Genomic DNA, 27,788 nt, shown 5'->3' on the forward strand with positions numbered 1-27,788 from the left:
TTGGCCTCACTCACTGTTCCCTGCCGTGAGCGAGGCTGAATGAGGCTGGGGCCGGGGAGGTTGGACTGCCCTGTAGCCACGAGGACTGTTAGACTTGGGCTCTAGTGGCCGACGGGTGGCCTCTGCTCCCTCCCCAGGGCTCTGTGGGCCCTGCCTCCCTCTCTCTCCCTCCCCTCCCTGTGAGTCCTCAGCTGCACTCCTTGCATTGTGCATGGCTTCAGGAGGAAGATGTCTTGTTTGTCATTTCTGGCCCAGGACTGGGCTGTCCTCTTCCACATCAAGGCACATTTTCGGCTGATCATGAAATTGCTCCCAACACCCCTGATGGAAGGACAGTGAGCTGGCAAGCTGTGTCCTCCTGGGATGGGCCTATTAAAAGAAAAAGCAGGAAAAAAGAACTCTTAGAAGCTCCTACCACATGCAAAACTTTCACCAGAAACAAGTGACTCTGGTGCTTATAAAGAGCCCAGTGGCTGTCTGTGCAGTGACTCACACCTGTAACCTCAGCACTTTGGGAGGCTGAGGTGGGAGGATGACTTGAGTCCAGGAGTTTGAGACCAGCCTGGGCAACATAGTGAGATCCTGTCTCTACACAAAAATAAAAAATAAAAAAATCAGGCTGGGCACGGTGGCTGACGCCTGTAATCCTATCACTTTGGGAGGCTGAGGCAGACGGATCACGTGGTCAAGAGATTGAGACCATTCTGGCCAACATGGTGAAACCCCGTCTCTACTAAAAGTACAAAAATTAGCTGGGTGTGGTGGCACTCGCCTATAGTCCCAACTACTTGGGAGGCTGAGGCAGGAGAATTGCTTGAACCTGGGAGGCAGAGATTGCAGTGAGCCGAGATGGCGCCACTGCACTCCAGCCTGACGACAGAGTGAGACTCCGTCTCAAAAAAAAAAAAAAAAAAATCAGCCGAGTGTGGTGTTGCGTGCCTACAATCCTAGCTAATCGGGAGGCTGAGGTGGAGAAAATTGCTTGAGCCCAAGAGGTTGAGGCTGCAGTGAGTGGTAATCGAGCCACTGCACTCCAGCCTGGGCAACAGAGTGAGCTGTCTATACCAAAAAAAAAGAGGCGAGTATTTCTGGCTGATGCCCCGACTTCTTCCTGCCTGTTGTGTGCTCAAGGACCCCCCTTGGAGCCTAGCACTGTCTGGTCACCAGAAATAGAGAGGAAGGGTTCAGCTCCTTGGGGTCACCCCGGCATAGTGCCCGGGAGCAGTGTGAGACACCGAGGGATGGTCAAAGGGAGGCCAGGAGCTCTGCAAGGGAGTCTGAGCCCAAATGTGAAGGAGGCAAAGACTTTCTCAGGTGGGCACAGTGGAGGGGCAGCTGCACAAGGCAGAGGGGATGCCAGTGTTGGGTGTGAGTGAGGAGACACTTCTGGGATGTGCCAGGGGCAGTGCAGCACCAGGGACCTGGGACAGGGTGCAGAGTAACAGCCTGGGTAGCTGCTGGGAGCAGAGCAGGGTGAACACAGGGCCAGGACAGGGACTGGGGGCAGGTCTGTTTCCCTAGGGAGTAGCCTTGTCATGGGAGGTGGGGGCTTCTGGCTGTGTGACCTTGGAAAAGTTACTCCACCTCTCTGAGCCTTGGGTTTCTCATCTCTAAGCAGGCAGGAAGCCCCCTGTGATATGGTGATGATGATGACAGCGATTCAGGTTGCCGCAGGCTTTCGTCAGGCTCTAGATGAGAGAGGAGCATCGCCCAGTCGCCATTTGTGACTCCCTTAAAACAGTATTTGGACTGTTACTTGTGTGTGACAACTTTTTAACTACCAACTGCTCTTCAGCTGGTGAAGGTCAATTTGCTTTTCAGGCATTCTTTACAATGAACCTTGGTTTTGCTTCCAGGGTGAGAAATCCCTGGTGAGGGTTGTTTTCCTCTGTAGAAATGATTAGCACAGGCTACTGGCCACTTCCCTCAGAGAACTGGGATCCTCTGCGGCTTTGATCCTGCTCTTAGGAAAATGCTGGAGGCCTGGTGGGGGGTGCTGTGTGTCCACTGTCTGACCTGCCTTGGTGCCCTGGCTTTTCCTCCCATGCTGGGTCTGGCTGTGCAACTTCCCCAAGCCAGCAAAGTCTGGTCGGAGAGGATAAAGGATAGGGAGGCTGGACTCCCCCTGGCCAGCCTGTGGACCGCTGGGGGGCTGCTTCCCATGCAGTTTGAGTCAGCTAATATTGACCAGGGGCTGCTCTGTGCCAGGCCTTGGGGGAGGGTCCCAAGCCCTGAGGTGAGCCACATGTAGGCAGTCTCTGCCCTCTGGAAGCTTCTTGTCCAGGACTTGCCGGCTCTCATTCCATCCTGGGTTAGCTCCAGTAGTGTCTGTGCCAGCCTCCTGCACCATGCCAGGGACATGTGGCCATGGGGGTCTGTGACCAAGCTCTGGGGCTGGCATTTGCTGGGTGTCCAGATGGGTGGGCCATGTGGTATGATGCCCCGCCTTGCTGCTTCTTGGGCAAAGTGGCATCCCTGGGCCCAGGCAGAGATTTTCTCACCTCTCTGAGGGACAGATGCCCAGGCCCCCAGAGGAGGCCTGTTGCAGTTGGAGGGCTTCCAGATGTCAGCAGACGCCTTGCCCTGCATGGCCAGCTGTGCCTGTGCCAGTGATCTTGGGCACTGCCCATGTCTTCTAGCTCCATCCATGGCTATTGGCTTCTTAGCACTTGGCCTGGCACGACCCTGGGCTTTCTGAGTGGGAATGACAGAGCTCCGAATGGGGCTTCAGCCCAGTGCCCCTCCCCTGCCCATTCTGGGTGGAATCTGAGCTCCCCAAGGCTGACCAGCGCCTGTGCTGCTGCGCCAGGACAGCAGGCTCTTCTTTTAGCTGCAGACCCCTGCAGGGTCCTGGATTCCCAAATACTCACAGTGGGCCTCATGGGGTTTCACCATGCACCTGTGATGTGTGTTAATAAGACTGTTTTTTAAAAAAAAGACGAGAGTCCCTGTCTGTGGTGGAATTTGGTGCCTTTCGAAGCCGAGGGATGGAGAAGTCAGGGGGAGCTCTTTCACAAGAAATAGACTCTCATATCTTGGGATTTGGGAAAACAGAACTGGCGAGGTTTTTTTTTTTTTTTTTTTCCTTCCCAGGCACGCTGTATTATTAAGACACTCTGTCTTATAAGGGATGTTGGATAATTAATCCTGTGGTGAGGCAATAGCAACAAGCGTTCGAATATATTTAAATAATGAGGAAGTTCTTTAATGTGGACCCGTAAAATAATTGTGGGCCGGTGGCATGAAAAACAGAGGGTCTGTATTTATTGAAATGTACTTTTCCCCTTTAGAAGACCGGAATTTTTCTTTTGTGTATGCGCACACATACGCACGTGCACGCGCGCGTGCGCACACACACACATACATAGCATTTAGCCAGAACCCTGCTAAGTCTTCTCCCTTTTCAGTCAAAAAGAATCAATTATGCCTTGTGGTCGCTTTCCAAAAACCACTTTTGATTGTGTGATTTTGTTTCAGTCGAGAGCGCTCCAATCAGTCCCTCAGAAACAAGAAGGGGGAACGAACCCTCTCACCAAATATCTGGGCGTCTGTGCAGATTCTCAGCCATTGAGGATATTGACAGCAATCAGAATTCCTCGGCTGTTGAAACTTCGCCTCTAATTGAACTGGGAAAGGTAAACCCAGATTCAGGGCTCTGCACGCTGTAATTGCAATAATTTAATTTAGCTATTTAACCTGTAATTCAGTGGTATTTATTAAGGAGCATGGGAGAAAATGAGGCCATTAGGAGCCAGAGATGAATACATTGAAATGAAAATGAACACTTCTAACTGCCAGTTGACCTTCGGTTTGTAGCAGTTTTTATTAGGCTGGTCACGGTAATTACCAGGACGTGGATCAGGGAGGAAAAGCGAATAATTCAGTAATGAACATTTTTATTCATTATCTCACATTTTCAGGAAGCGGACAAGTATCGCAAAAGTGTCAGTGATGCTTCCTTTCTGTTTGTTTTTTAAGAAAATGATTGTTTGTGGACAATGGCTCCGCGCAAAGCGTCCTTCAGTGGTGAACAAGTGGCATCCGGGGAGTCTGAGCGAGATGCTCTGGTGTGTCACGGGGCTGGGGTGCCCTTGGGGATGGCTGACCTAGTCAGCCTGGAGGAGCGCAGAGAGTCAGAAGTCTGCCAGCCCCAGTCGCCGAAGGTTTTCTAAAACTATTGATTAAGTGGAAAGTTTTTTGCTGTGCTGACCAGGTGAGGGGTGGAACAGGTATTCTCGTGTGTTAGGATTAGCCCAGACTGGGCTGTTGTGGTGAGTGCAAAGCAGTGCACTTTGGAAGGGGCACTCTGTTTGGAAGGCTGGGGGTGTGGCTGAGAACGTGTCCCAAAACCTTTCATACCGTTCGATCCAGGAATTCTACTTCCAGGACCACAGCCTGAAGACTAACCAGGGACACGCATAGGCTCATGCGCACACCCCTGCAGCGTCCCTATAATCGTGGAAAAGACAGTGGTGAAATAAACATGTTCCAGCCATAGGATGGAACACTACCCAGCAACTGAAAGTAATGATGTCAGGGCACTTCTAGCGATGTGGGAAAATGTCAAGCACAAATCAAAACTGTATACAGCAAGAGCTCAGCTGTTCGATGTCTGTGTGTTCTTGTCTATCTGAATCCACAGGAAAGGGACCGAAAGGAAACATTGACATTTTAAGAGAAGTTATTTTGGCGGATTATATTTCCTTCCATATCCTTGTCTGTATCTGTAAAGGTTTCTACAAGAAGAAAATTTTCCTTGAAAATCAGACAGTGCAGTGACATTGATCTCAAAAGTTGCAGTCAGTTTTGCTCAGTGGAAAGAAAAGTTTCTAGCTGGGCACTCTGCATTGGCAGTCTCTGCCAACCTTGTGGTTTCGTCAGCTCCTCCTCCCACTTCCCAGAAAACCATCTAGCCCTTCGATGGATCAGGGGGATACACACTAAGCCCACGCGTGTCAGCCAGCTGTGATGGATAGCTTCCCGACACAGCCAGCGTCCTGTGCATCTGGAAGGCATCGTCTCTTTATTGCTCTGATTTCCATACCTGGCTTGCGGCTTCAAATTGAAAGTCAGGGGCCTGCACGGCGGAGTCTGCTGTCCTCTTCTGGGGCTGGGGGTGCATGACCCAGAAAGGGGGACACTTGGTGAGGATGTCTCCCTCGCACCCAGCTGTCCAGTTGATGGCTTCCGTCTCTGAGTCTCCGCTCCAGCCATCTGTCTGCTTTGTTTCTGGCTGTGGTCATTTCCTTTCAGATAGAGACGTTAGAAATAATCATATTCTATTCACGCGGCGAGGAAGACTGCGTGCGGGGTGTGTATCTTGGCGTTGTCAGAAGAACCTTATTAGATATGAGGCGAATCCTCCTCCCCACAGCAAGGGCTTCATTTCCTCCCTGGAGCACCCCTCACCACCCTCTGACACCCAAAGGAATGAACGGGAGGCTTGCCTCGTGAAAAAAAAAAATTCTCTTTCCAATCTTCAATTTTCCAACTTCACTCATTTTCTTTATTAAGGGTACTATGGATATTGGAAAGAAAGAGATAAAATGACAGCTCTGCCCTGAATCCAGAGTGGGAGACCTTGCTTTGCATACTGACTTCAGCTGACTGGCAAGAGAGGGGCCAGGGGTATCTTTAAGCCCTAGGGCAGTGCCTGGCATACACTGCGTCCCCTTCTGCCCTGGGGTCCTCTTCTCACTCATCTGCTCATTGCTTCTGACCCACTGCTGCCAACTGTATCCCTAGACGGTGCCCTAAAAACAATGATGTTAGCAAAGGGTGTCGTGTAGCCCGAGAAGGTGCAGGCTGGGGAGGTGGAAAGGCATGCATTTAGCTTCTGGTCTGGTGTTGGGCCTCAGTTCCTTCACCTGTAACAAAATGGGTATGCTTCCAGTCTGAGAATAAACTCCCTGGGATTATGTATGCGAAACCTTCGGGCCAGGTTCCGAACATGGAAGGAACGGGAACATGGAAAGTTCCTGGTAAATGTTCCCTTTCCTCCTTCCAGCCCTGAGCCTCAACATCACCGTGTGATAATCCCAACTGGTGAGGATCCCGTGCAGCCTTGGTTGAGAAAATGCCTGGCTTATGAGGTGCTCACGTGAAAAAGTTCAGCGTTTGAGGTGTGTCACATGGTCTTGGCAAGCATTTGGATTTTCTGAGTGGGTGGGTTTGCACACTCACTGCACACAGAGCTCCTGTTCCGTTTGTAAGGTCCCCTCTCTTATGGACACACGTATCCTCTCTGATGGTGGGCAAACGTCATCTATCTGGTGTGCAGCTGACCAGTGGAACTGCTGAGGCTTCAGCTCCTGGGAATCTTGGGGGGCATCTGTCAAGACAGCTGCAGACAGGGAATGGTCAGGGCACATGAGCCGCTGCAAAGTGAAAGCTGCTGTGGCCTAGGCCCTTAGGTTTTCCACCTGCTGGGAACAGCTTTGACCAGGATAGTCGGGGACATGGAGCCGTCTCTCTGAAAGATGGGCTGTCTGGCCTGGCTCAGGAGGGGAAGGGGAGGATGCCAGGACACTGAGGTCCTCCCGTTGGACGAGTGGCTAGTGCACCCCCAGCCCCTGTTTTTTTCAGGTCCACAGAAGGTATCACGGTGCTGTGCCCCAGTCGCCACTGTGATAAAAACGCTGCTGTCCTTGCTCGTGTAGAGGAACTTTGGAACCTTTCCTCCCCTGGTTGCCTGGTTACAAGATCATCTGTCATGTGTTCCCCGAGAAGAGGGCTTGGGCTGGGGAGACACGGGCTGGGGGGCAGCATTGGGAGGTGGTGTTCACTGTTGGGAATGCAGCGAGCACCTTCGATCCCATCTAATTCCCATTTATATTACGCTGGACAGCCCCACCACCCAGCTGCCCTCTCGAAGCCTCAGACCGCTGGGGTTTTTTTTGATGCATGAATGAAGACTGGGAAGTGGGCCAGGACTTGGCTCATGGGCTTCTTCATCATTTATTAGCTTCTAGTTTTAATTGTTTCCCGACTTCTTTCCAGATATTTATCTAGGAAGAATTGTCAGTTCTCGCTGTGCCACGCAGACGCAAGGGGTGGGGGCAGACTGCAGAATTTTAAGGGCTCTTCTGGGCAGCAGGCAGGAGGGCTGTGTCAGCTCAGTCCAGCAGGTGTTGGCTGAGCACCTACTATGTGTCAGATGGTGTTGGGTGGTGAAGGGTGACAGGGATGACTGGGACGAGGCTCCCACTCTGTAGGGGCCTGTCATCCCGGGGGTGGGGTGCTAGCTCAAGGAATCTTACTTATGCTTTATTTTGAGCGCTTTCCCTGCTGCAGGCCCTGGGATGGATATAAGCCGTGTGACCTCAGGTGGGTTGCTTTACCTCTCTGAGCTTGGATCCTCCATGTGGATTCCAAGGCATACGAGTCTTGTGGGGGTTCATGAAGATACATTGAGGCACTCAGCAAGTGCTCAATAAGGGCCAGCCATTGTTTCAGGGGGTGCAAAGCCCAGTGCAGTTTTCCTGGCTTGGGGGCTGTGGTGTGTGGTGGGGTGGGCAAGGATAGAATGCTGGGGGCACCATTCGCCTTCAGCATTCTGATCTCACCTGCGGAATGGAGGTGCTGGGGGGGGGGCCCACAGAGAAGGTGTGGGGAATACTGGAGAGTCCTGGGCAACTTCTCTTCCTTTTCTTTCAGAGGAGCCCTGGGTCAGAGTGGACCACTGTGTTGGTGTCTGTGCTGGATTTGACAGTGGGGCTTGAAAGTACAGGTCAGGAAGCCAGGTGGTTCGCTCCGTACATTTCCTGAGAACGCATCTCAGCTGGCTTTAGGTACTTTTCATTCCCCTGATGAGCTGGGTAGAAAAGGAGTCCGAAGGCTTGAGTTCCTGCACCAGCCTTATCCTTGGGCTGTGCGAACTCAGGAAGCGCTTTCTGCCTGCTGGGCAGCCTTCATTTTCCCATCTGTGCACCTGGGGGAGGTGGCTCTGTGCTAAGGTGACTTATTAGTGGAAGGAGCAAGGGAAGGCTGGATGGACCTGCCTTGTTGCCTGGATGGCCTTGGGTAGACGCGCTTTGTTCCTGATCCTTGGCTTCTGCTCTTAAGAGCTGAGGTAAGATGGGATCCTGGTAAGGACTGACCAAGGTCCTACTGGTCGGGTCCCCGTAGTTCAGGCCTGTCTGCATCCTCGGGGGTTGCTATTATCGAAGGTCGTCTGCTGCACGGTTGAGACTGCTTTTGAGCCAAGTCATCCAAGCCTGGGTCCCAGCTCCTTCACTTCCTGTAAGACCATCCACGCAACGCAGTTCAATCTCACCTTTCTCCCCTGAGTGACAGGGAAAATATTAGCTTCCTCTGGGGGGCATTTGGCAGACAAGGCATTTCACACCGAAGGCCAGATTCAGAGAAGTTAAGCACCTCCCCCAGGGTTGCCCAGCTAATAACTGCCGAGTCATGGCTGGTTTGGAATAGAAACCCGAAGTGTTCAGTCCTTTGCTCAAGGTGCATGGGCAACACTGGATGGGGTTCTGAGTAGTCCACAGGGCAGAAGTCTAGAAGGATAGAGCTCTGGCCATGCCTACAGGCCTCTTCCTGGCCCTGCCATCCCTAGGGATGTTGTCCAGGAGCACTGGCTCCTTGGCGGGCCCATCTTACCAGACCTGGGTGTGTTCTGTAAGTCAGTGCAGTCCAGGGAAGGCTTTGGCGGTTTGCTGACTGTGACTTCTGCTGTTAGGGGACAGTCCGGGGCCAGCAGCACTTGCTCTGTGTTGGGGCTGTGAGGAGGGAGGACAGGTGTCCAGGTGGTCGCCCTGTCACCTGCCCTGAGCTTCCTGATATTTCGTCTTCTCCATCATGTTTGGAAGAATTCATGTGCGGGGCCATGCACATTTCTCACAACATTCCCATTCCTTGGAAAATCATTGAGTTTGCCATTTGCTTTGAGGCCATATTGGCTGGCAGAAACCATTGAAACCCCCAGTGCCCCCATTTACATTGACAAGCACTGGGGCCAATACAATGGCTGGATCTCATTGGCTGGAACACTGCTTTGGGAAGGCTGCAGAGAAGGAGGAAAAATAACAAAATTCTTCAGACTGGTCAGCCTGCTTCTCAAACAGGAGTCTACAAATGCGTTTCAGATTTGGGGTTTTTAAAAGACAGATCCCTTCTGAAATTTGGCCAGAAATGATTTGAAACAAAATGATCACAGACTTGATTAAAATGAGGTGCTATCAAACCCTTTTCATGGTCGGGACCAGAACTTCTGTCGGCAGTGGAGTTTGTTAGTGTGTGCGTTTGGCTGTTGGTTTCTCTATTTAGTTATATGTATTCTTACTATCTTAGATTTGGCTTTAATCATTTATTTCATTTTTTTAGAAGAGAATTTTTTTTTTCCTTCAGAAAAGAGAGGTAAGAGGATTGGGGGAAGGTCTCTTCTCCGTAGCTGGAATCTGAGTTCTCCAGCATGTTGTGCCAAGTTGATGGCTATTATTCCCCCAGAAGATAATGTCCCTTTTTTTTTTAACTTCCTTTTAACATTCTGCCCTTGGCATCTGTTCCAGGCATTGTGGACGAACGTAGACTGTGTTCTGACAATGGGTTAAAGCAAGCACTTATTGAAAAGCATTCTCTACTTAATTACATTTCCTTCTTCTGGAAGCTATTTTAATTTTTTTTATAATCACATGTTAATTGTGTATTAGCGGGGCCTTTCTGATTAGTTGAAAACATAATGAAACCTTTGTAAACAACATAGAGAGAAAGAAAGAGGAGTGTGTGAACAGAGAGAGTGGTGACGAGCCAGTTCTAAGAGGCTGAAATCACTACGTTTCTTGATGCCAGGGAGGGGCTGAAATTGTACCTGGAAGGCCCCTTTTGAATGACGACTCCTTGGTGGCAGTGACTGACCACAGTGGCTGATCAGTGACAGAGGGGTTTGGGGGTTTGTTCATGAGCAGTCCCATGTCATCTTAGTCCCTCTTAGCCCCATCCTGCTGTCTTGCACTCATTTATTCACTCATTCATTCATTCACTTATTCACTAATTTACTCACTCCTTCATTCACTCACTCTTTCATTCACTCACTCCTTCATTCACTCACTCATTCATTTATTCACTCTTTTATCCACTCACTCATTCACTCACTTATTCATTCATTCACTTAGTTATTCACTTATTCACTAATTTACTCATTCATTCATTCACTCATTCATTCATTCACTCTTTTATCCACTCACTCATTCACTCATTCATTCATTCACTCATTTACATTTTGATCATTAAATAGCATTCTCTATTGAGCACAGACCAGAGGCAGGACTCTTCCATGCATGCTCTGGAATCTTCCCACCATCCTCAATACAGGTGTCACTCGCATTTATGGATAAGGAACTTGAAGCTCACAGTTGAGCTTACTCATTCATGTTCAGCCAAGGCTAGGAAGCAGGAGAATCAGATCTTTCTGGCCCACAGCCCCAACCCCAGTGTGGTTCCCAAGTTGCCATGTCCCTTCCCATCCAAATTTCAGCCGGTTTGGTACACCTGGTACCTGGCAGGACAGCAGGAGGGTAGAGGAAGCCACAGGGCTGGGCCTGTGTGTGTGTGGTAAGGACGAGGCGAAAGGTAGCATGCTGTGGTCCCCAGAATGTGCCGGCATTGTTTTATTTTCCGCCTTCTAACGAGAGCCACGTTTCTTGATTGAAAGCACCAGCCCCAGTTTACAGTCCCTATTGTGGCGAGCGGGGCCCCGAAAGCCCCGCTCTGTTCCCCATTTAAAGGGCTGGGCTTACAGGGGTTTTGCAGTTCCCAGGCTGTTATTAGGGAAGCGTGGCTGGGGCGCTTAAAATGAAAGTGCTACTGTATGCGAGAGCCAGGTTCACCGTGTGCGCTCCAAGGAAACGCTGCCAAGACAGTATTATGAACAGCCGCCAAGCAAAACACACGCATTCCGTCCAGTGGAGCCAGCTCACTTCTGCAAATAGAGGAAAAATTGACTTTCTGATTTGGAGTGTTTCTACAACTAAGAAGAATCACTCCAGTGATTGTTCTAAAAATATTCCGGAGGCAGCACGTTCTTGAAGGCCTCGGGATTCTGAGCGTCCCTTAATTGTACTTTTTATGTAATCTCTCTGGATCGCGTTTAAAAAAAATCACTTAAGCTTGCGTGGTCATCCTCCTCCCCCCGTCACCCCACATAAGTGTTGCTGCTGCATGAAAGAGTGGCATACGCAGCAGAAATTGTATTTTTATCTCTTTGACTTCAGGAAGTATATTTGTTTTTCATCTCCTGCAGCCGCTGTTGCAGGGCTCACAGCTGAGCCACCAAATCTAGGGCAGCCCCTGACATCCCTGCCTTAGTGGCCAAGCCCAGCTCTGGAGGGAAGTCACTCGGAGCTTTTTTTTTTTTTTTTTTTTTGGTGGAGGGCTGCGGGCAGGCAGGGGGTTGCTGACAAATGCAGTCCCCCTGCCCCCTCTGCCATTTCAGGCTGCCTTCCCCCTTCACAAGGCGTGGAGTTCCCTAGGAGCCCTGGATTCTCAGCTTCAGGCACCTCTGGAATTCAAATGATTTCTACAATGATGAAATTGACTGGGATTCCACAGTTTCTTTATTGCCAGAAGTAGATGGTGTGGGCCGCTCCTCTTCTCTCTGTCTTTTCAATTCTCTCCACCTCTTTCTCCCTTTCCCACTCTCTTCCTGACTCCCCACTTTCTCTTTCAGTCTATTTGTTTTAGATTTAGGGGCAGTGCCCACAAGGAAGCCAGTGTTTAAGTTGACGGGTGTGGCCCAGGGCTGCCCACTTTTGGGACAGTTGTTATGTGGACTGGCTCATCCTTTGTTGGGGAGATGTCCTGTGCATTGTAGATGTGCAGTGGCATCCCTGGCCTCTCCCCACTAGATGCCAGTAGCACCCCAAGCCTAAGCCCCTCAGTCTTGACAATCACAAACATCTCCAAATATCGCCACAGGTTTCCTAGAGGGGCAAAACAGCCCTCAGTTGAGAACCACTGTTCTAGCCTGTTTTTTTCTAATTGACAACAACCCAGAAAAGGCCTGAGGGAATATTAATATCTATTTTGAGGCTCAAGAATAATCAATAATAAAATAGTGGAATCAACGGCCTTGAGAATTGGGACTGAATTCCCATTGTTAGATTTTACCCCCAAAGCATATTTTAAAAAGAAGTAACAGGATGACCCTGATTGGAGGGTGACCCCCCGTGTGGCTGAAGCGGGCAGTGGGAGTGGAGGTGGTGAGCTGTCCATCACAGTCGCACCTGTAGGAGTTGGAATGGCCAGGTAGGTCAGACATCTGTACCTTCAAACACTCAAGCAGTTTTTCTCTGAAATATTTCCCAATGCCGAGCTTTAGGACAACTCTTCTTTCTAGAATTAGCTTACTGATAGCCTTATTCGTGAACGGATGCTTTTGAGAAATTTGCCAGTGGTTTTGGCAGTGTGTGTTGGAACTTTCTCAGTTTTACTGCCTTTCCTCCCTCCTTTCCTTCCTTCCACTTCCCTCCTTCCCTTAGAGATTTTTTCCCCCATTGTTAGGAATGGGACCTAGCTAGAAAAACAACAAAACAAGACAAAAAAGGCACAGACGGCCGGGCGCGGTGGCTCACGCCTGTAATCCCAGCACTTTGGGAGGCCCAGGCGGGCGGATCACGAGGTCAGGAGATCGAGACCATCCTGGCTAACACGGTGAGACCCCGTCTCTACTAAAAAATACAAAAAATTAGCCGGGCGAGGTGGCGGGCGCCTGTAGTCCCAGCTACTTTGAAGGCTGAGGTAGGAGAATGGCGTGAACCCAGGAGGCGGAGCTTGCAGTGAGCTGAGATTGCACCACTGCAGTCCAGCCTGGGGAACAGAGCGAGACTCCATCTCAAAAAAAAAAAAAAAAAAAAGAAAAGAAAAAAGGCACAGACAAGTGCCTTTTTAAAAAAAAATTATTTTTTATTTTTTATTTATTTTTATTTTATTTTTTTATTTGAGACGAAGTCTCACTCTGTTGCCTAGGCTGGAGTGCAGTGGTGCCATCTTGGCTCACTGCAGCCTCCACTTCCTGGGTTCAAGCAACTTTCCTGCCTCAGCCTCCCGGGTAGCTGGGGACTACAGGTGCATGCCACCACGCCCACCTATATTTTTGTACTTTTGGTAGAGACGGGGTTTCACTGTATTAGCCAGGATGGTCTTGATCTCCTGACCTCGTGATCTGCCTGCTTCAGCCTCCCAAAGTGCTGGGATTACAGGTGTGAGCCCCTGCGCCCAGCCCAAGTGCCTTGTTTTAAAGACATATGCTGTAACTGTTTCCATGTTATGTGGCTTTAAACGTTGGCTCATTACTGGGACACCCAGTAGGGTCAGGTGCCAGCATCCATCAGCAAAACCTGTCTTTGGGAAATCTAGAATTGGATTGTCAGCAGGTGCTGTGCTGGGTTCCTTGGAGTGCCTTGAGAGTGATTTCCTGGGCTCAGCCCACACTCCTGCTTCTGCCGGCCAGGCCAGCCAGCCTTGAGGTGCTCCTGCCTCGTGGGATTCACAGAACTCCACCTCCCCTGGGCCTGGACCTCTAGGCTTCAGGTTCCCTAGTGCCCATAGTCCCCTATAGGGGTCGTCTTGGGAGCCTCCTTGCTCCAGGTCACCCAGTGTGGGCAGCTGTTTCCCAGCCCTTCTCACTCCCCACTCTACCTCGTGCACTCCCCTCTGGCTTTGTCACCAGCCTGGCCTCCTCCTGCCCCTTGGTGTGGATGATGCCTTTATCCTGCCCTCATGGGTGGAGGGCAGTCCTGGGAGCACCAATGGGCACAGCTGCTGGGGGCCACAGGCTGGAGCCAGCGGTGTGATTGGATCTAGCTGCTGACCCAGTAGCCGCGGTGCTGGGCTGTTGGTGTCGGGAGAGGGCCGTGTTAGGAGCGTGGGTGTAACTCCTTGTTGACATGAATTTCTCTCCTGTACACTGTGTGTGTGGGTGTGTGTGTGTGCTATGTGGACACACACCGCCCCCTGCATTTTCTTGTGAACCTGCATGTGTATGTGCATGTAGTGTGCATGCAGCTTCTCCCTTCCATAACCTCCCATGGTGGCGTTCGGTGCATCTTAGAGTCCTCTGATGTTCTAGCGGCACCAGGCAGCTCGGCTGCGCATCCGGGCATCCGGTAACTTCGGCACTGTCAGGCTGTGCCTGGCGAGATGACCACGTCCCGGCAGCCAGCAGCGGCTGAAGGAAGCTTGGCACTGTGGCAGAGGCAAAGCGCCGCTGAAGTGCCGCAGGTTTTTCATATGGAAATGTGAAATAATGGGGTGATTAAATAGAGCTGTATATTAAAGTACATCTGACATTAGAATTACCATAATGTGCTGTAGCCTTAGGCTGAGTACTTTATTTGCCATCTGCGTCGGCCCAAAATCCCCCGGGCAAGCGCTAAAATATTCTGAATAAACTCAGCTCGAGTTCTTATTGAGAGTAAAATACCATTTGTGGCACGTCGTATTGATTCGTCTTAATTGTGGTGCAGAAAAGAACATTCACTGGCTGATGACTTTTGTGCTCGGTGACAAGCTGGCTGGAGTTACTCTAGCACTGCAGTTGGTTAACCTGGGTCGACAGCGGACTTGGCCATGCGGGCACCTGGGCTCCAGCCGCAGGAGCTGCAGCGCCACCCCCCCGCCCCAAGCCGGTGGCCCACCTGGGGCTCCCCGCCAGCCCCCGGCCCTCCTCCTGGGAGAGGGTTGGGGAGAAGGGAGCCCATTGGAGGGGCAGAGGAAATTCACACCCTGCCGCTCAGGCCTCTCCCTATGGCCAGCCTCGTCCTTCCCCAGAAAGACAAACCAACCTGCTGGGGACAGAGAGGCCACGGTTTCAGCCTCAGCCCCAGCCCCAGCCCCAGGCCAGCCCTTGGTTGGAGAGATGTACTCTGCATATCGAAGGAAATAAAACTAACAAAAGAAAGGAAAAGAAAAAAGAAGGAAAAGAGCCCATCCACCCAGGCAAACCGAAGCTTGGTTAGTTACTGGTTAGTGGTTGTGGGACTGGGTAATGGTCTCTGAACCCCACTGGGGGGAAATTACTTGCAAAATGCATTAAAGATAAAAGAAAACACTTGGTGATCCAAACGGTGATCCCCCCATTCATAAGGTCCAGTTTTTTACCCTATAATTGCCTATCATTATACACAATTTAAATATTCAAACATTCCCCACAAACCCTGGGCTAGCATGTTTTTATTACAAATTCAGAACAAGGGAATAACCTTTAACTTCAGAGACAAATGAGACAAATTTACAAGTGCATATCTGCTGTTTTCTTGTGCTTTATCAATCCCTGCGGACCGGAACACTTTTGCTCTAACGCCACTCAGAACAATATACATATATTACTACTTGTTTGTAGTGTGTCAGTAATGAGTCCCCTCTGCATTAGCTAACCTATATAACTCGGTGTCGAGGCTCTCCATAACGTCAATTATCTCCTTGGAGCTAAACGTACACTCCATTAAAATGAGATTTACTGCTCTGCCATACTTCTTGGGATGGAATGTAGAGATTTTTTGTGGATTTAAAGAAAGGAAAGATGGAGGCTTGCCTGGCGAAGGAAGTCGTGAATTATGGAGAGGGGAGACTTCCTGTCTCGAGGAGGAGGAGGAGGAGGAGAAGGAGGAGGAAGGCCCGCATGGGGTGCTTCTGGGGAGACTGAGATCCCACCTGTAAGTGAGAAACAGCTACACACTGGTCCTCGCTCATACACCTGCAGCCGACTCCTGGCTTTATTTGTCCATTAAATGATAAGGATGGTTTGCTCTGTGCTTCTCTTTTACATTCTCTGCAAAATTCCTGTCCCCAGAGTTCTAGAATCCTTTCAGAAAACTCTCATGTTGGGAGACGTGGGGGAACGTCACCATCAAAGCGAGCTCAGCTATAGGCCCACCAAAACCCACCGGAACAGCGTAGGCCCTTTTCAGGGAAGTTCACAGAAAGCAGATTTCAAGGGACTCTGACAACGCCTTCTTTATTATTTCCAGTGGATTTCAGTGCCTTATCTGAAGGGGGGACCTCTAAAGACAGCCTCTAGGAATGTGCTGTAGTTTTTCACGAATGCTCCAGATGACTTGCCACATGGAAAATTGCTCTGTGCGTCCTGCCCCAGCTCTTCCATCTTACTGACAAACACCACTGTTTTCACCCTGTGCCGTGATACCCCTGCGGCTGGCAGTGTTGCTTTCTTTATTCTGGGGTTGGGTGGCTGTTTCCTGAGCCTGAAACTGGATACTTGGGCTGACCAAAGAATTGAGCCGTTGAAATAAAGATTGTTTTGGGAAATCTCGGGTGCATGGTGCCTGCAGCCATAGTTCAGTTTTAATACTTCCCTGTTCCACCGATAGCCTGGACTGTCTTGTTCCTGAAGGTGGATTCACAGGCCTAGGGTATTCAGATGTGAGGCTTCCTGGAATCACTGAACTCCTGCTGTAGAGGGTAACATAGAAGCCACTTTACTTGCTAGTGATCTTCATAGACTGGATTTTAAGTTTCATTCCTTTATACCTTGTGGTTTCGCAGCTTGGGAAGGGTGGCCCTCTGAAGGGTTCACCTGCATCCTTTTGTTATATAGAGATTCTCCCTTATACTGAACAGTTCTTGACTTGAGTAGGCCTTGAGTGTGGGCTTGAAATTTTTCATGGACAAAATAGGAAAGTTTTCACTATGATGGGATTTACAGCAATGGAATTTGCTCTATATTCAGCTAAGTTTCTTGCGTGTTTTCAGAACCTCCCCCTTTTCAATTTCACCTTCAGTTCTTCCTTTCTTTGAGTCTGGAGTCCCACTTCCACGTTTGGGCATGCAGTACCTCTGGCAGGCCTGCCCCTTCCCTCCCTTCTCTGCATGAATGCACTTATTTTTTTATTTTTTATTTTATTTTATTTTTTTTTGAGACAGAGTCTTGTTCTGTCACCCAGACTGAAGTGCAGTAGCGCGACCTCGGCTCACTGCAACCTCCGCCTCCCAGGTTCAAGCGATTCTCCTGCCTCAGCCTCCAGAGTAGCTGGGACTACAGGCACCTGCCACTACACCTGGCTACTTTTTGTATTTTTAGTAGAGACGGGATTTCACCGTGTTGGCCAGGCTGGTCTTGAACTCCTGACCTCAGGTGATCCACCTACCTCGGCCTCCCAAAGTGCTGGGATTACAGACGTGAGCCACCGTGCATGATGGACTCTTATTTTCCCTTCTGAACGAACACCAGGGTCTCCTCCGCGGAGAGTCTTTCGTGGTCCCCCCAGGATGTCAGCCTCTCCCTCCTCTGGGTTCCGCACTGCTTGGCACACCCTTCACTAGTGACTGAATGGCCTCAACCTTGCCTAGATGTTCCTGGAGTCATTGGCCTCTTGCTCTAGACTTTGGGCTCCGTGAGGACAGACCTTCATTTCTTTGTGTCCCTCCGCTTGGCATAGGGCCTGGCACAGAGTGGACATATTGTGCATCTGTGAAGGAAGGGAGGAGGGAACAAGTGAATAAATTTTGTTGAGAAGTTGATGGTGAAGCCGTGCTCTCATTTCTTGCTGTAACGATACCATTTCTGAGTTGCCAGATGTGGTGAGGTCTTGGGTCATCCTGATATTCCTCCAGGGCTTCCCTGAGAAAGCACCTCGGGAACAGGGTGTCTTCTGCACACCTAACACTTACCCTGGGTCAGGAGGGCGAGTGTGCAGGAGTGAGGACAGCCCTGTAGAATGAGCCAGGCCTGCACTGGGTGGAGACCCCTTTTGTGGAATGCTCTTGGGTTTATATTTGCCTCTCCGGTTGCATTTCCCATTTCCCCCGACCTGCCTCATTCTACAGCAAACAGAGCTGCTTTCTCCCTTGCATGGCCCAGTGCCCTGCACCTTTTGGCCTCCCGGGCTGGCTTACTGGCAATCCCTGGTGCACGTGGAATGATTGGACAGGGCTGGTTCAGGCTCCTTCCCAGGGCTGGTCACAGCAGCCAGTTGTGAGGGGCAGCCAGTTGTGAGTCTGGATCCAGCACAGGCTCTGGGGTCAGACAGACCCATGTGTGCATCTTGGCTCTGCCACTTACCAGCCCTGTGACCTGGGGCCCCTCACTCAACTATGATGAGACTTAGTTTCTTTTTTCTAGAGAACCTGAGTTAAAACCCACTTTCCAAAGTGGTTGTGAGCATCCACCTGAGAGCAAAAGAGCAACATTGGCACGTGCAGGCTGTAGCCATGTTGAACACACCAAGGTCAAGGACAAAAGATGACAGTCTAGTAGGGTGATCAGTATGAAGCAGATCTAAATACAATGCTGTGGAATGCTGAGGGGATTGGACTTGGGCTGGATCTGAAAAGTTATTTTTGGGGGAAAGAATAAACAGCAGGTATTCCAGGAAGCAGGAATGGCACCAGCAAGGGCATGGAGGTGTGAAAATGCGCTGCCCAAAGGGAGGCACCGAGAGGGCGAGTGGGCAGCGCATGGGTGTGTGCAAAAGGCAGGCAGTGAGTCTGGTTGGATCCCGAAGGCTGGGGTGCCTGATACATCGTCCTGGGTATCAGGGAGGCCCCACCAGCTCTGTGATTTGGGAACATCCGTCCCTGGTTCTGGGGTGGGTGGTAGCAGAGGTAATGGCATACTGTCTTGGTTCTGTGTGTAGTCTCCTGGGATCCTGGCATGCTTTGGTGGTTGGGATGCAGCCGGCTTCAGGGTGGGGGCAGTGCTAGGTGTGTCCTCTGCCGGGGAAGAGAGGTCCTTTGTTGAGACTGCTGAGCGGAGCCCTGCTCTCTGGAGGGGGCCTGGTGTGGAGGGTCGCATGCAGACTGTGGAGTTGCAGTGTCTTCACAGGTCTAGTCCTTGTCTTGGTGGGACTTCAGGAACACTGACCATGAGAAAACACAGAGAAAGTCCCAGTCTCTTGTCACCTCCCATGTACCCAGTGCCTACTGCATGTGGGTCCCCATTTGGGGTATTTTACCATGATGAGCCCTCCTCCTACAGCAAACGACCCAGGAAGGCAGGCATTGTTTTCACTGTATGGATGAAGACCCTGAAGCCCTGTGATGCCCAGCAACTTGGCCGAAGTGTCTGGGCTTTGAAGTGAGTCTGGAAAGAACATGGCTCACGCTGGCAGAAGGCTAAGAAGACTCCCCATCTGTCGGATGTCTTGGCTGCTGGCAGTCCTAACGCGCAACTTTGCGTTAGTCACCATGTTGCAGGCTGGTGTCCAAACAGTCCACAAGACCAGCGCAGTCCCTGTCCTCAGTGAGCCTGGAGTCTAGAAGATGAATTTTAAATAAATAATCTAAGGCCAATAATTTCTTCTTGAGCAACTTACCCAAGTTCTCTGGGCTTCCTTTATTTCTCCTGTCAGTGGTCACTGTGTGTAGAGTTAGGTGGGGTCTAAATGAGGTGATGTGGGAAGGAGGTCTGGCATCACGTGGGTTTTGAACCCCCAAGTTGAATCAAGCCCTTGAGTTCCTCTCTCTCCCAGCACCCTGAACTTCTAGCACCACTCATAATTTGCATTAAATAATGGAGTGGGTTATTGGGGGTTCCCTGTCTCCCCCTGGAGTGTGGGCTGCACCCTTAGCTACCAGCATAGTACCTAGCAGATGAAGGGTGCCCAGATCCTGTTTGTTCAGTGAATTAATGAAAGTCAGATGTAGATGTAGTTCTCAGCAGGACACACAGTGCTATCAAGTTTATTCAGCCCAGGCCGGGCGCGGTGGCTCAAGCCTGTAATTCCAGCACTTTGGGAGGCCAAGACGGGCGGATCACAAGGTCAGGAGATCGAGACCATCCTGGCTAACATGGTGAAACTCCGTCTCTACTAAAAAATACAAAAAACTAGCAAGACGAGGTGGCGGGCACCTGTAGTCCCAGCTACTTGGGAGGCTGAGGCGAGAGAATGGCGTGAACCTGGGAGGCAGCGGAGCTTGCAGTGAGCTGAGATCTGGCCACTGCACTCCAGCCCAGGTGACACAGTGAGACTCCGTCTCAAAAAAAAAAAAAAAAGTTTATTCAGCCCAATCTATTTTGATCCCACATTTACTGGCTTTACATGTACTGAGATTCAGGGACGGCAAAGAGGTGCAGGCAAGCTTTATTTGGCAATGACTGCCTGGAGCCTGGGGTTAAAGAGGAGTCCAAGGCCTGGAGAGAGAGTGCGGGGATGAATTGGCAATGTCTGCCACAGGCCTTGGTGTGGGGGCAGTGGCTTTCTTAGCTAGAGGCTGGCTCGGCACATTACCATCAGAGGAGACCATGTCTTGTTGGTCATAGTACCACTGCTGCTACCATCAGCACTTGGCACCCCTCAGTGGGCCACTTGCTTTGAAAGGTTTTTCTCTTCTAAATGGCATCTGTTATTTTTGCCATGAGATAATCAGCATGATTTCATGGAGTTACTGCAATTCTAGCCAAAAGCGACACATCTTGGCATTTTTGTTGGTACATGGGCTGAAATGAAAGGTAAAATACTGAGGCCCAGGTAGCTAGCCCCATCCCTGCCAGAGTGTGTCTGCTGCTCTTCTGACCAGCGTTTATCAGAACAGCATAACAAGAGCACAGGCTTTACTGTGGGCAGCTGTGCAGCCCCAGGTGGATCCCCTATCTCTTCCCATCCTCAGTTTCTTCATCTGTAAAATGGTGATGATAACGGTGGGTACTGCAGGGGTTGTGGGAGCAGCATGTGAGGTCCTTGGTGTGCTTAGCTCAGGGCCTGGCAGGTGGTAAGGATTTCATAAAGCCTTCTTGTTACCACTGTGAGTATTATTTCCCTAGTTCTGCCCTTTGTCTTGGAGAGAGCTGAGGTTTCACAGAATGCATTTGGAACAGGCAAGGATGGTTATCAATTCTGCAGATGGCTGTGCCCAGGAATGATATAGACATGAAACATATAGACCCCTGAGGTGCCCAATTGACATCTCCTTTCTGACGTCATGAAAGCGGATAGTTTTTAAATGAATAAGGAGCCTACACATCTGAGGGATAACACTGATAATTACGATCATTTTGGAACTGTGGAGACGGCATCTTTAGCAGACGGATTCTGGAGGCAGACTTAGTGGTTGGCCGGTGAAACCAGCCATCTCCTTGGGTACTGGGTACCCTGAAGTCCAGAGCGGGGAAGGGAGCTGCCACAGGGGGCCCTGGGATCCGGCTTCCCATCCCTGGATTCGGCCACTTCGGTGTCTGCCTCACCAGGTCTGCAGTGACGTGTCACACCCAGCAGGCTCGCTTGCTCGTTCTGTGAAACGTCTCCCCTTTTCCTCTCCAGGGTCAAGGCCTGTGGTGGACCTGACCGGGTTCCATCCAAGCATCCTCAGTGCCTTCCACTGGGAGGACACTCACAGTGTGGTGGGAGAACCTCCTTCCCGGCCATTTTCATTGTGAAACAGGCCCTGACGATAAATCCTTCAGGTGGTGCTGTGTGCCGAGGTGGGGCTGGAGCCCTGCTCAGGGGTCCAGAAGCCTGAGAGGGGTGTGGTCTGCCCCTTTCTGGCTGTGCCACTTTGCTTCTCTGAGTGTCAGTATGCTCACGTGCCAGCTGGGATGCAGTTTTTGCCTGGCCCCCCTCGAGGCCACAGTTAGCAAAGATGGTCTGAGTGAATGCATGGGAAATGCCACGCCTAGTGTGAAATGTTTTGCAACCTGTAGAGGGGCCTGTGAAGGCAGGACCCAGTTCTTACTTTAGCCCCCCAGCCTCAGGATATCACCCCGGGCCCTGCTCGGGTTGAGGGGGTGTCTCCTTGCTGCTCTTTCTCGAACAGCAGCGGGCCACTAAATCTCACCCAGGCAGGAATGCCCTTCCCTTTGGTATCACTTGGCCTTAGGAGGACCACTATCAATTACGGCCTTTTCATTGGATAATAATTTCAATTAAAGGTGTGTTTTTTTATTGAACATCTCTGATACCTTTACTGGTATTATTAGAGTAGCCAGCTTAATAAGGAGGAACAATTATTTAAATGCTCATAAAAAAGCCTAATGGCAGAGGGAGAGTCACATTTCATTGCAAGAGTCCAGTTGTGTGTCGGTTCCCAAGCATCATAATAAAAAATGACGTTTCCTCAATGTTTGCAAGTTTCTGCTTCCCTAGAACCTCTAATGCATGAGGCAGGCTGCATTAAATGTCCTCCAGGGTTTCATTATTGCTGGAGTTATACTGAAAGTCATCCCTGAAACATCCATGGCCAGGTACAAGGATGGATAATAAAAAAGCAAAACGTGCAAAACCTGTCGTAACGCCTGCATAGCCATGTGCGATTTATAGGCTGTGCCCACATACAGGAGCTCATTCGGTCTCCCCAGCCCTCTCCAGAGCCAGGTATATTATTCCCGTTCTACTGATGAGGAAATCAAGCCTCAGAGAGGTTAAATGACTTGACTGAATTCCCCCTTCTGGGAACGCCAAGGCAGAGGGGTATGGACCCACTGCTGCTGTCCAGGGTTCTCGTGACCCAGGGTATTGCATTTGAGAAAGATGTCCAGGAGCTCTGTCTAGAGCCAGTGGAGCAAAGAAGATCCAGTGTGAGTTTCTGTCAATGGATACAAAAAACGTCTGAGAAAGGAAGGAGGACCGAAAGAAGCAAGGGAAGACGAGGCCCTGGGTCTGAGTCGCCAAGCGTGACTTAGTGAGCAAAGTGCAGCTGACGTTTCTAGGTGTGTAGGCCAGGCTTGATGTTGCTGGGTAAATCGCTTCTAAATAATCTAGGCCTTGACCTATCAGTAGGAATCTCAGCAGCCTGTCTGGGCTGAGCATAAAGTTGTCACCCCTCTCCACAGTGCAGCCTCCAGCTCACCTGTGGGCAGGTGACCCTGAGTTCCTGGAGGGGGGTGACAGGCACGAAACATCTGGTCCCGGGAAGGGGAGTGGGCCAGCTCCCAGTCAGAAGCAGCCTGCTCACTGGGGGTCTTTTTCTGTACTTAAAAATGAGCCGTCCGAGACTGCGTGCCATGTGTTTAAAATATTTAGCAAGTTTTCAAATAGAAAAATGTTCTGAGTGACTCTTCAAAGACTTTCTGACATTGTTCTGTTCCTAAAAGTCAGCAAGCCTCATGCTCAGGGCTGCTTCTGGGCAAGAGATAACCATGGAGTAATAATAAGGAAATGAACATTTTATTAAAAAAAGAAAGGGGGGGGTGCTGAAAAGAAAGTTGTCTAGGGTGGGCCTCTGAGGGCTGGGCGATTTTAGGATGTCGGAAGGCATCAGATCCTGCACTGGAGGCCATCGCCTGCAGTGAAATCTTGCCATTGTGTAGAGGGAAGTATTGGAACCAAAGAGGTTCACGGACACTGGTCCAGTAAGAGCTTCCCGAGCAGGACAGGTGGCCCTGAAATCCAGCCTGATGAATAAACATCGCTCTTCTCACCTGATGGTGAATTATGGACAGGTAACTCCCTCCCTATGTTGCTCCAAGTTAGTTTTAGAAGCCTTTTTTTTTTTTTTTTTTAAGATGGATTCTCGCTCTATCGCCCAGGCTGGAGTGCAGCGGTGCGATCTCAGCTCACTGCCACTTCCGCCTCCCGGGTTCAAGCGATTCTCCTGCCTCAGCCTCCAAGTAGCTGGGATTATAGGCATCTGCCACCACACTCGGCTAATTTTTGTATTTTTAGCAGAGACGGGATTTCACAATGTTGGCCAGCTGGTCTTGAACTCCTGACCTCAAGTCATCCGCCCGCCTCAGCCTCCCAAAGTGCTAGGATTACAGGCGTGAGCCACCATGCCCAGCCAGAAGTATTTAACGCGAACAAACAAGAAGTGGAAACACTTGAGCTCTTTAGCACTTGTAGCTACCTGACTTCCAATAACTGCCATTTTGCATTGAAAAACCTGTGACTTGGCCATTTTGGCTGTAGAGCCGCCTTCCTTGCTGGCCTGCCTAGGAGCTCTGCATTTTTCTCTGATAGCCATGTTCTTTCCTCACCAGCCACAGAACTTTCTAGAAAATCTGTGGCCACCCTGATCAAGAAACAGGAAGTGCTTTGGAGCACTTCCCAGGGAAACAGATGATGAAAAAAAGACTGGGGGAAGGGAGGTGGCCTGACTTGAAAACATGAGGAACTAGAGCGATGGAAAGCCGTGAATTGATGAATTGGAGTGGCTGAGGGCGGTGCAGGGTACAGGAACCATCTTTAATTTGAAGATCTATAACCCTGGAGGAAGGGGCACTTCATTTGCGTTATTAACTCCTGTGTCAGAAAGGGACGTTTATCTAGCTGCTTTTTTTATTATTTATTTATTCTGCCTTGTTCCCAAAAAGGGTGTGAGGAGTCATCTAAGTATGGCTTCTGGCCAGCTCTCCTGTGAGGCTGTCTGAGCTAAGGCCTGCTGTTCCCCAAGTATATTCACTAATAAGCGGAGGACAGAAATGCTGTCCCCAGAGAAGCTGGGCACTTCCTGTGTTCGCTGAGGGTGCACAGAAGGGGAGGGCTGGGGTGTTGGGGTGGCCTTATGGGGAGAGTTGCAGCCACTCAGGGCCTTGGGAAGGCGTCCCTGCCCTGTCCGAGGTGGGGAGGCTTCCCCTTAGGGGCTCCTTCGTGGGAGAACTGAGTTACCTGGAGGGCTGAGAGAGGGAAATGACCCAGACACCCTGGAGAAGGAAGACAGCCTCAGAGGTGCTCCTTGAGGTGTTTTTAAAAGAGGGATGAGGCCGAACTTCAGAATTCCTTTTTCATTTCTGTCCTCCCTACCACTGTCTTCTCATCACCAAATACACAGAATAGGAGAGAAGAGGGAAAGAATCCCTATGTAATGCCAAACTCGTAAAAGCGTGGCTCGGTTTCTAGTGTTGGTATCCTGGGCCAACTGGTTCTGAGGTCGTGGGGGGAATCTCCACCCTGCCCCTCAGACAGCATGAAGTCTTCCGTGACACTGCAGACATGGGATGTCTTGGGGAGGTCCCGGCCCCTCAGAAACTGGCAAGCCCAGGTTCAGACAGAGGCACAGGCCACACTCAAGACTGAAGCCCTTGGATGGAATTCAGGGTATTTGGTCCCCGAGTCACTTGATTTTTAAAAGATGGTTTCCAAACGAAGGTTTATGTGCGTATAAACACTGCTAAGAGTGCAGCCTTCCAGAAACATAATTAGTGGGTGGAAAACAAAAATGCTGTCTGCCTAGGATTTTAGAAGGCCTGCAATCGGTTGGTGGAGAGGGTGAGACGGGACTGTTTTCTCCACTTCCCATGGCACCTTACTGATATTGGGTATGGTCATTCATTTGCACGTTTGACTTCACCAGAGCTTGTGGCTCCTGGACTTTAGCATCTGCGTTAAAATCTTCCAGGTAGAAGAAAGTTTGAGAAAACAAAAGGGGTCTTTCAAGATCTCTCATGCCGTGTCTTCTGCCGGATCTGAGCTGCGATTCTTGTTCCTCTTGCTTCCCCAGCTAGTGAGTTAGATGATGGAAGACGGGTCCTGTCTGCACCGTCTCTTTTATGCAGAGTATTAGGAGAGGTACATGCTGGAAAAGCGGCGAGCTTCACCCACAGGTGCAGGAGGGCATCCACAGGACGGGTTCCGGAGGAAATGTTCAGCCTCCATTTTGTGAGTCTCAGTGATGGACAAAGACCATGACGTTTTGGCTCCGTACCACGAGCGTCCGCTACAATTTGCTGCCCGTGTGTGTCACCAGAGCCAGTTGCTAACACGTCAGCATTTGCCACTGTTCATCCTGACTGCCCTGTCAGATGTGAGGATGTTCATTCATTGCTTAGTATTCTGGCAGAGGACTTTGAAAGACTCATTTAGGGCAGTGTGCCCCAGCCTTCCCTGGGGGTTTGGAGATGGAATTCCAAGCGGTGTTTGGGCGTGTCTGTGAGGACACCGGGTGGGGGCAGCTGTCACAGTAGTAGCGGGTCTTCATGGCATGTTAAATTTCTTCTGTTCCTACGAATCCATGTTCAGGTGTACAGTGCTTTCTGCACAGACGGTGGTGTAGGAAACACGAGAATTTCCTATAGCTAAAAATCCCAAATGTTGCAGAGGTATTGCAGCTATTTCTCTTTTTAAAAAAAAAAAGTTTGCAGGATGGTACAGTTCGATTTGTGCTTCTGTACAACTCCCTGGAATCAAATGTTATCAGAATTGGTTGTTCTCAGAGGGGGTGGTGATCTTGCCCTCCTTCCTGGGAAGATTTGGCAAGGCTGGAGACATTTTTTGCCCTCGCAGCTGGGGAAGGTGGATGCTCCTGGCATCTATCTAGTGGGTGCAGGCAGAGAATGCTGCTAAACATCCTGCAGTGGGTAGGACAGCGCCCACCACCCAAAGAATTAGGATGTAAATGTCACTAGTGCCTTGACTGAGAAACCCTGGCCTAGATAGTTTCCGGTGTGGAGCATCCTGGAGGGTTGGCATTTGCCAGGGCTGTTACACAGTCCAGCCTTGACAGAATTCCTACTACTGGATCGTATTCTCACAAACACGATCTCCCGTGGTCTCGGAGGTAATGGGGCTCATAATCCCTTTCCTTTGAGAGAGCAAGGCGGGCCTTTACACAATTGAAGTAAGTCGCTGGTGCCCACGTGGCCAGGGCCGCTTGCCCACAGACCCTGCCTCTTCGGCCCCCCAGCCAGGTGGCGACAAGGCCGGGCCTGCTTGAAAGCCGCCCTGCAGTCCCTGTCAGGCAGGGCACTGGGATCCCGGATCGGCCCGGGCCTCATCCCCCAGGCCAGTGGCCCTGCGGTGCCCGCGCCCCGCTGCCGCTTCTCACGCTGTCTCTGCCTTTCTGTCCGTGTGTTTCCCCAGGTAAAGATGAGCCTTCCAGCTACATTTGCACAACATGCAAGCAGCCCTTCAACAGCGCGTGGTTCCTGCTGCAGCACGCGCAGAACACGCACGGCTTCCGCATCTACCTGGAGCCCGGGCCGGCCAGCAGCTCGCTCACGCCACGGCTCACCATCCCGCCGCCGCTCGGGCCGGAGGCCGTGGCGCAGTCCCCGCTCATGAATTTCCTGGGCGACAGCAACCCCTTCAACCTGCTGCGCATGACGGGCCCCATCCTGCGGGACCACCCGGGCTTCGGCGAGGGCCGCCTGCCGGGCACGCCGCCTCTCTTCAGCCCCCCGCCGCGCCACCACCTGGACCCGCACCGCCTCAGTGCCGAGGAGATGGGGCTCGTTGCCCAGCACCCCAGTGCCTTCGACCGAGTCATGCGCCTGAACCCCATGGCCATCGACTCGCCCGCCATGGACTTCTCGCGGCGGCTTCGCGAGCTGGCGGGCAACAGCTCCACGCCGCCGCCCGTGTCCCCGGGCCGCGGAAACCCTATGCACCGGCTCCTGAACCCCTTCCAGCCCAGCCCCAAGTCCCCGTTCCTGAGCACGCCGCCGCTGCCACCCATGCCCCCTGGCGGCACGCCGCCCCCGCAGCCGCCGGCCAAGAGCAAGTCGTGCGAGTTCTGCGGCAAGACCTTCAAGTTCCAGAGCAATCTCATTGTGCACAGGCGCAGTCACACGGGCGAGAAGCCCTACAAGTGCCAGCTGTGCGACCACGCATGCTCGCAGGCCAGCAAGCTCAAGCGCCACATGAAGACGCACATGCACAAGGCCGGCTCGCTGGCTGGCCGCTCCGACGACGGGCTCTCGGCCGCCAGCTCCCCCGAGCCCGGCACAAGCGAGCTGGCGGGCGAGGGCCTCAAGGCGGCCGATGGCGACTTCCGCCACCATGAGAGCGACCCATCGCTGGGCCACGAGCCGGAGGAGGAGGACGAGGAGGAAGAGGAGGAGGAGGAGGAGTTGCTGCTGGAGAACGAGAGCCGGCCCGAGTCGAGCTTCAGCATGGACTCAGAGCTGAGCCGCAACCGCGAGAACGGCGGTGGCGGGGTGGCCGGGGTCCCGG

The 27,788-nt window shown here is 51.3% G+C and overlaps 1 protein-coding gene across 1 annotated transcript in view; it reads left to right on the forward strand.

The window, feature by feature from the left end:
• BCL11B (B-cell CLL/lymphoma 11B (zinc finger protein)) overlaps positions 1-27,788 on the forward strand; it is an 84,868-nt gene that overhangs the window by 55,711 nt on the left and 1,369 nt on the right. Inside the window, exon 4 of the mRNA XM_011951589.1 lies at positions 26,697-27,781. Coding sequence (XP_011806979.1) covers positions 26,697-27,781 — 1,085 coding nt within the window. The remainder of the gene's footprint in view (positions 1-26,696; positions 27,782-27,788) is intronic.

The sequence above is a fragment of the Colobus angolensis genome, unplaced genomic scaffold (genome assembly GCF_000951035.1).
Source record: "Colobus angolensis palliatus isolate OR3802 unplaced genomic scaffold, Cang.pa_1.0 Scaffold32, whole genome shotgun sequence".
Lineage (NCBI taxonomy): Eukaryota > Metazoa > Chordata > Mammalia > Primates > Cercopithecidae > Colobus > Colobus angolensis.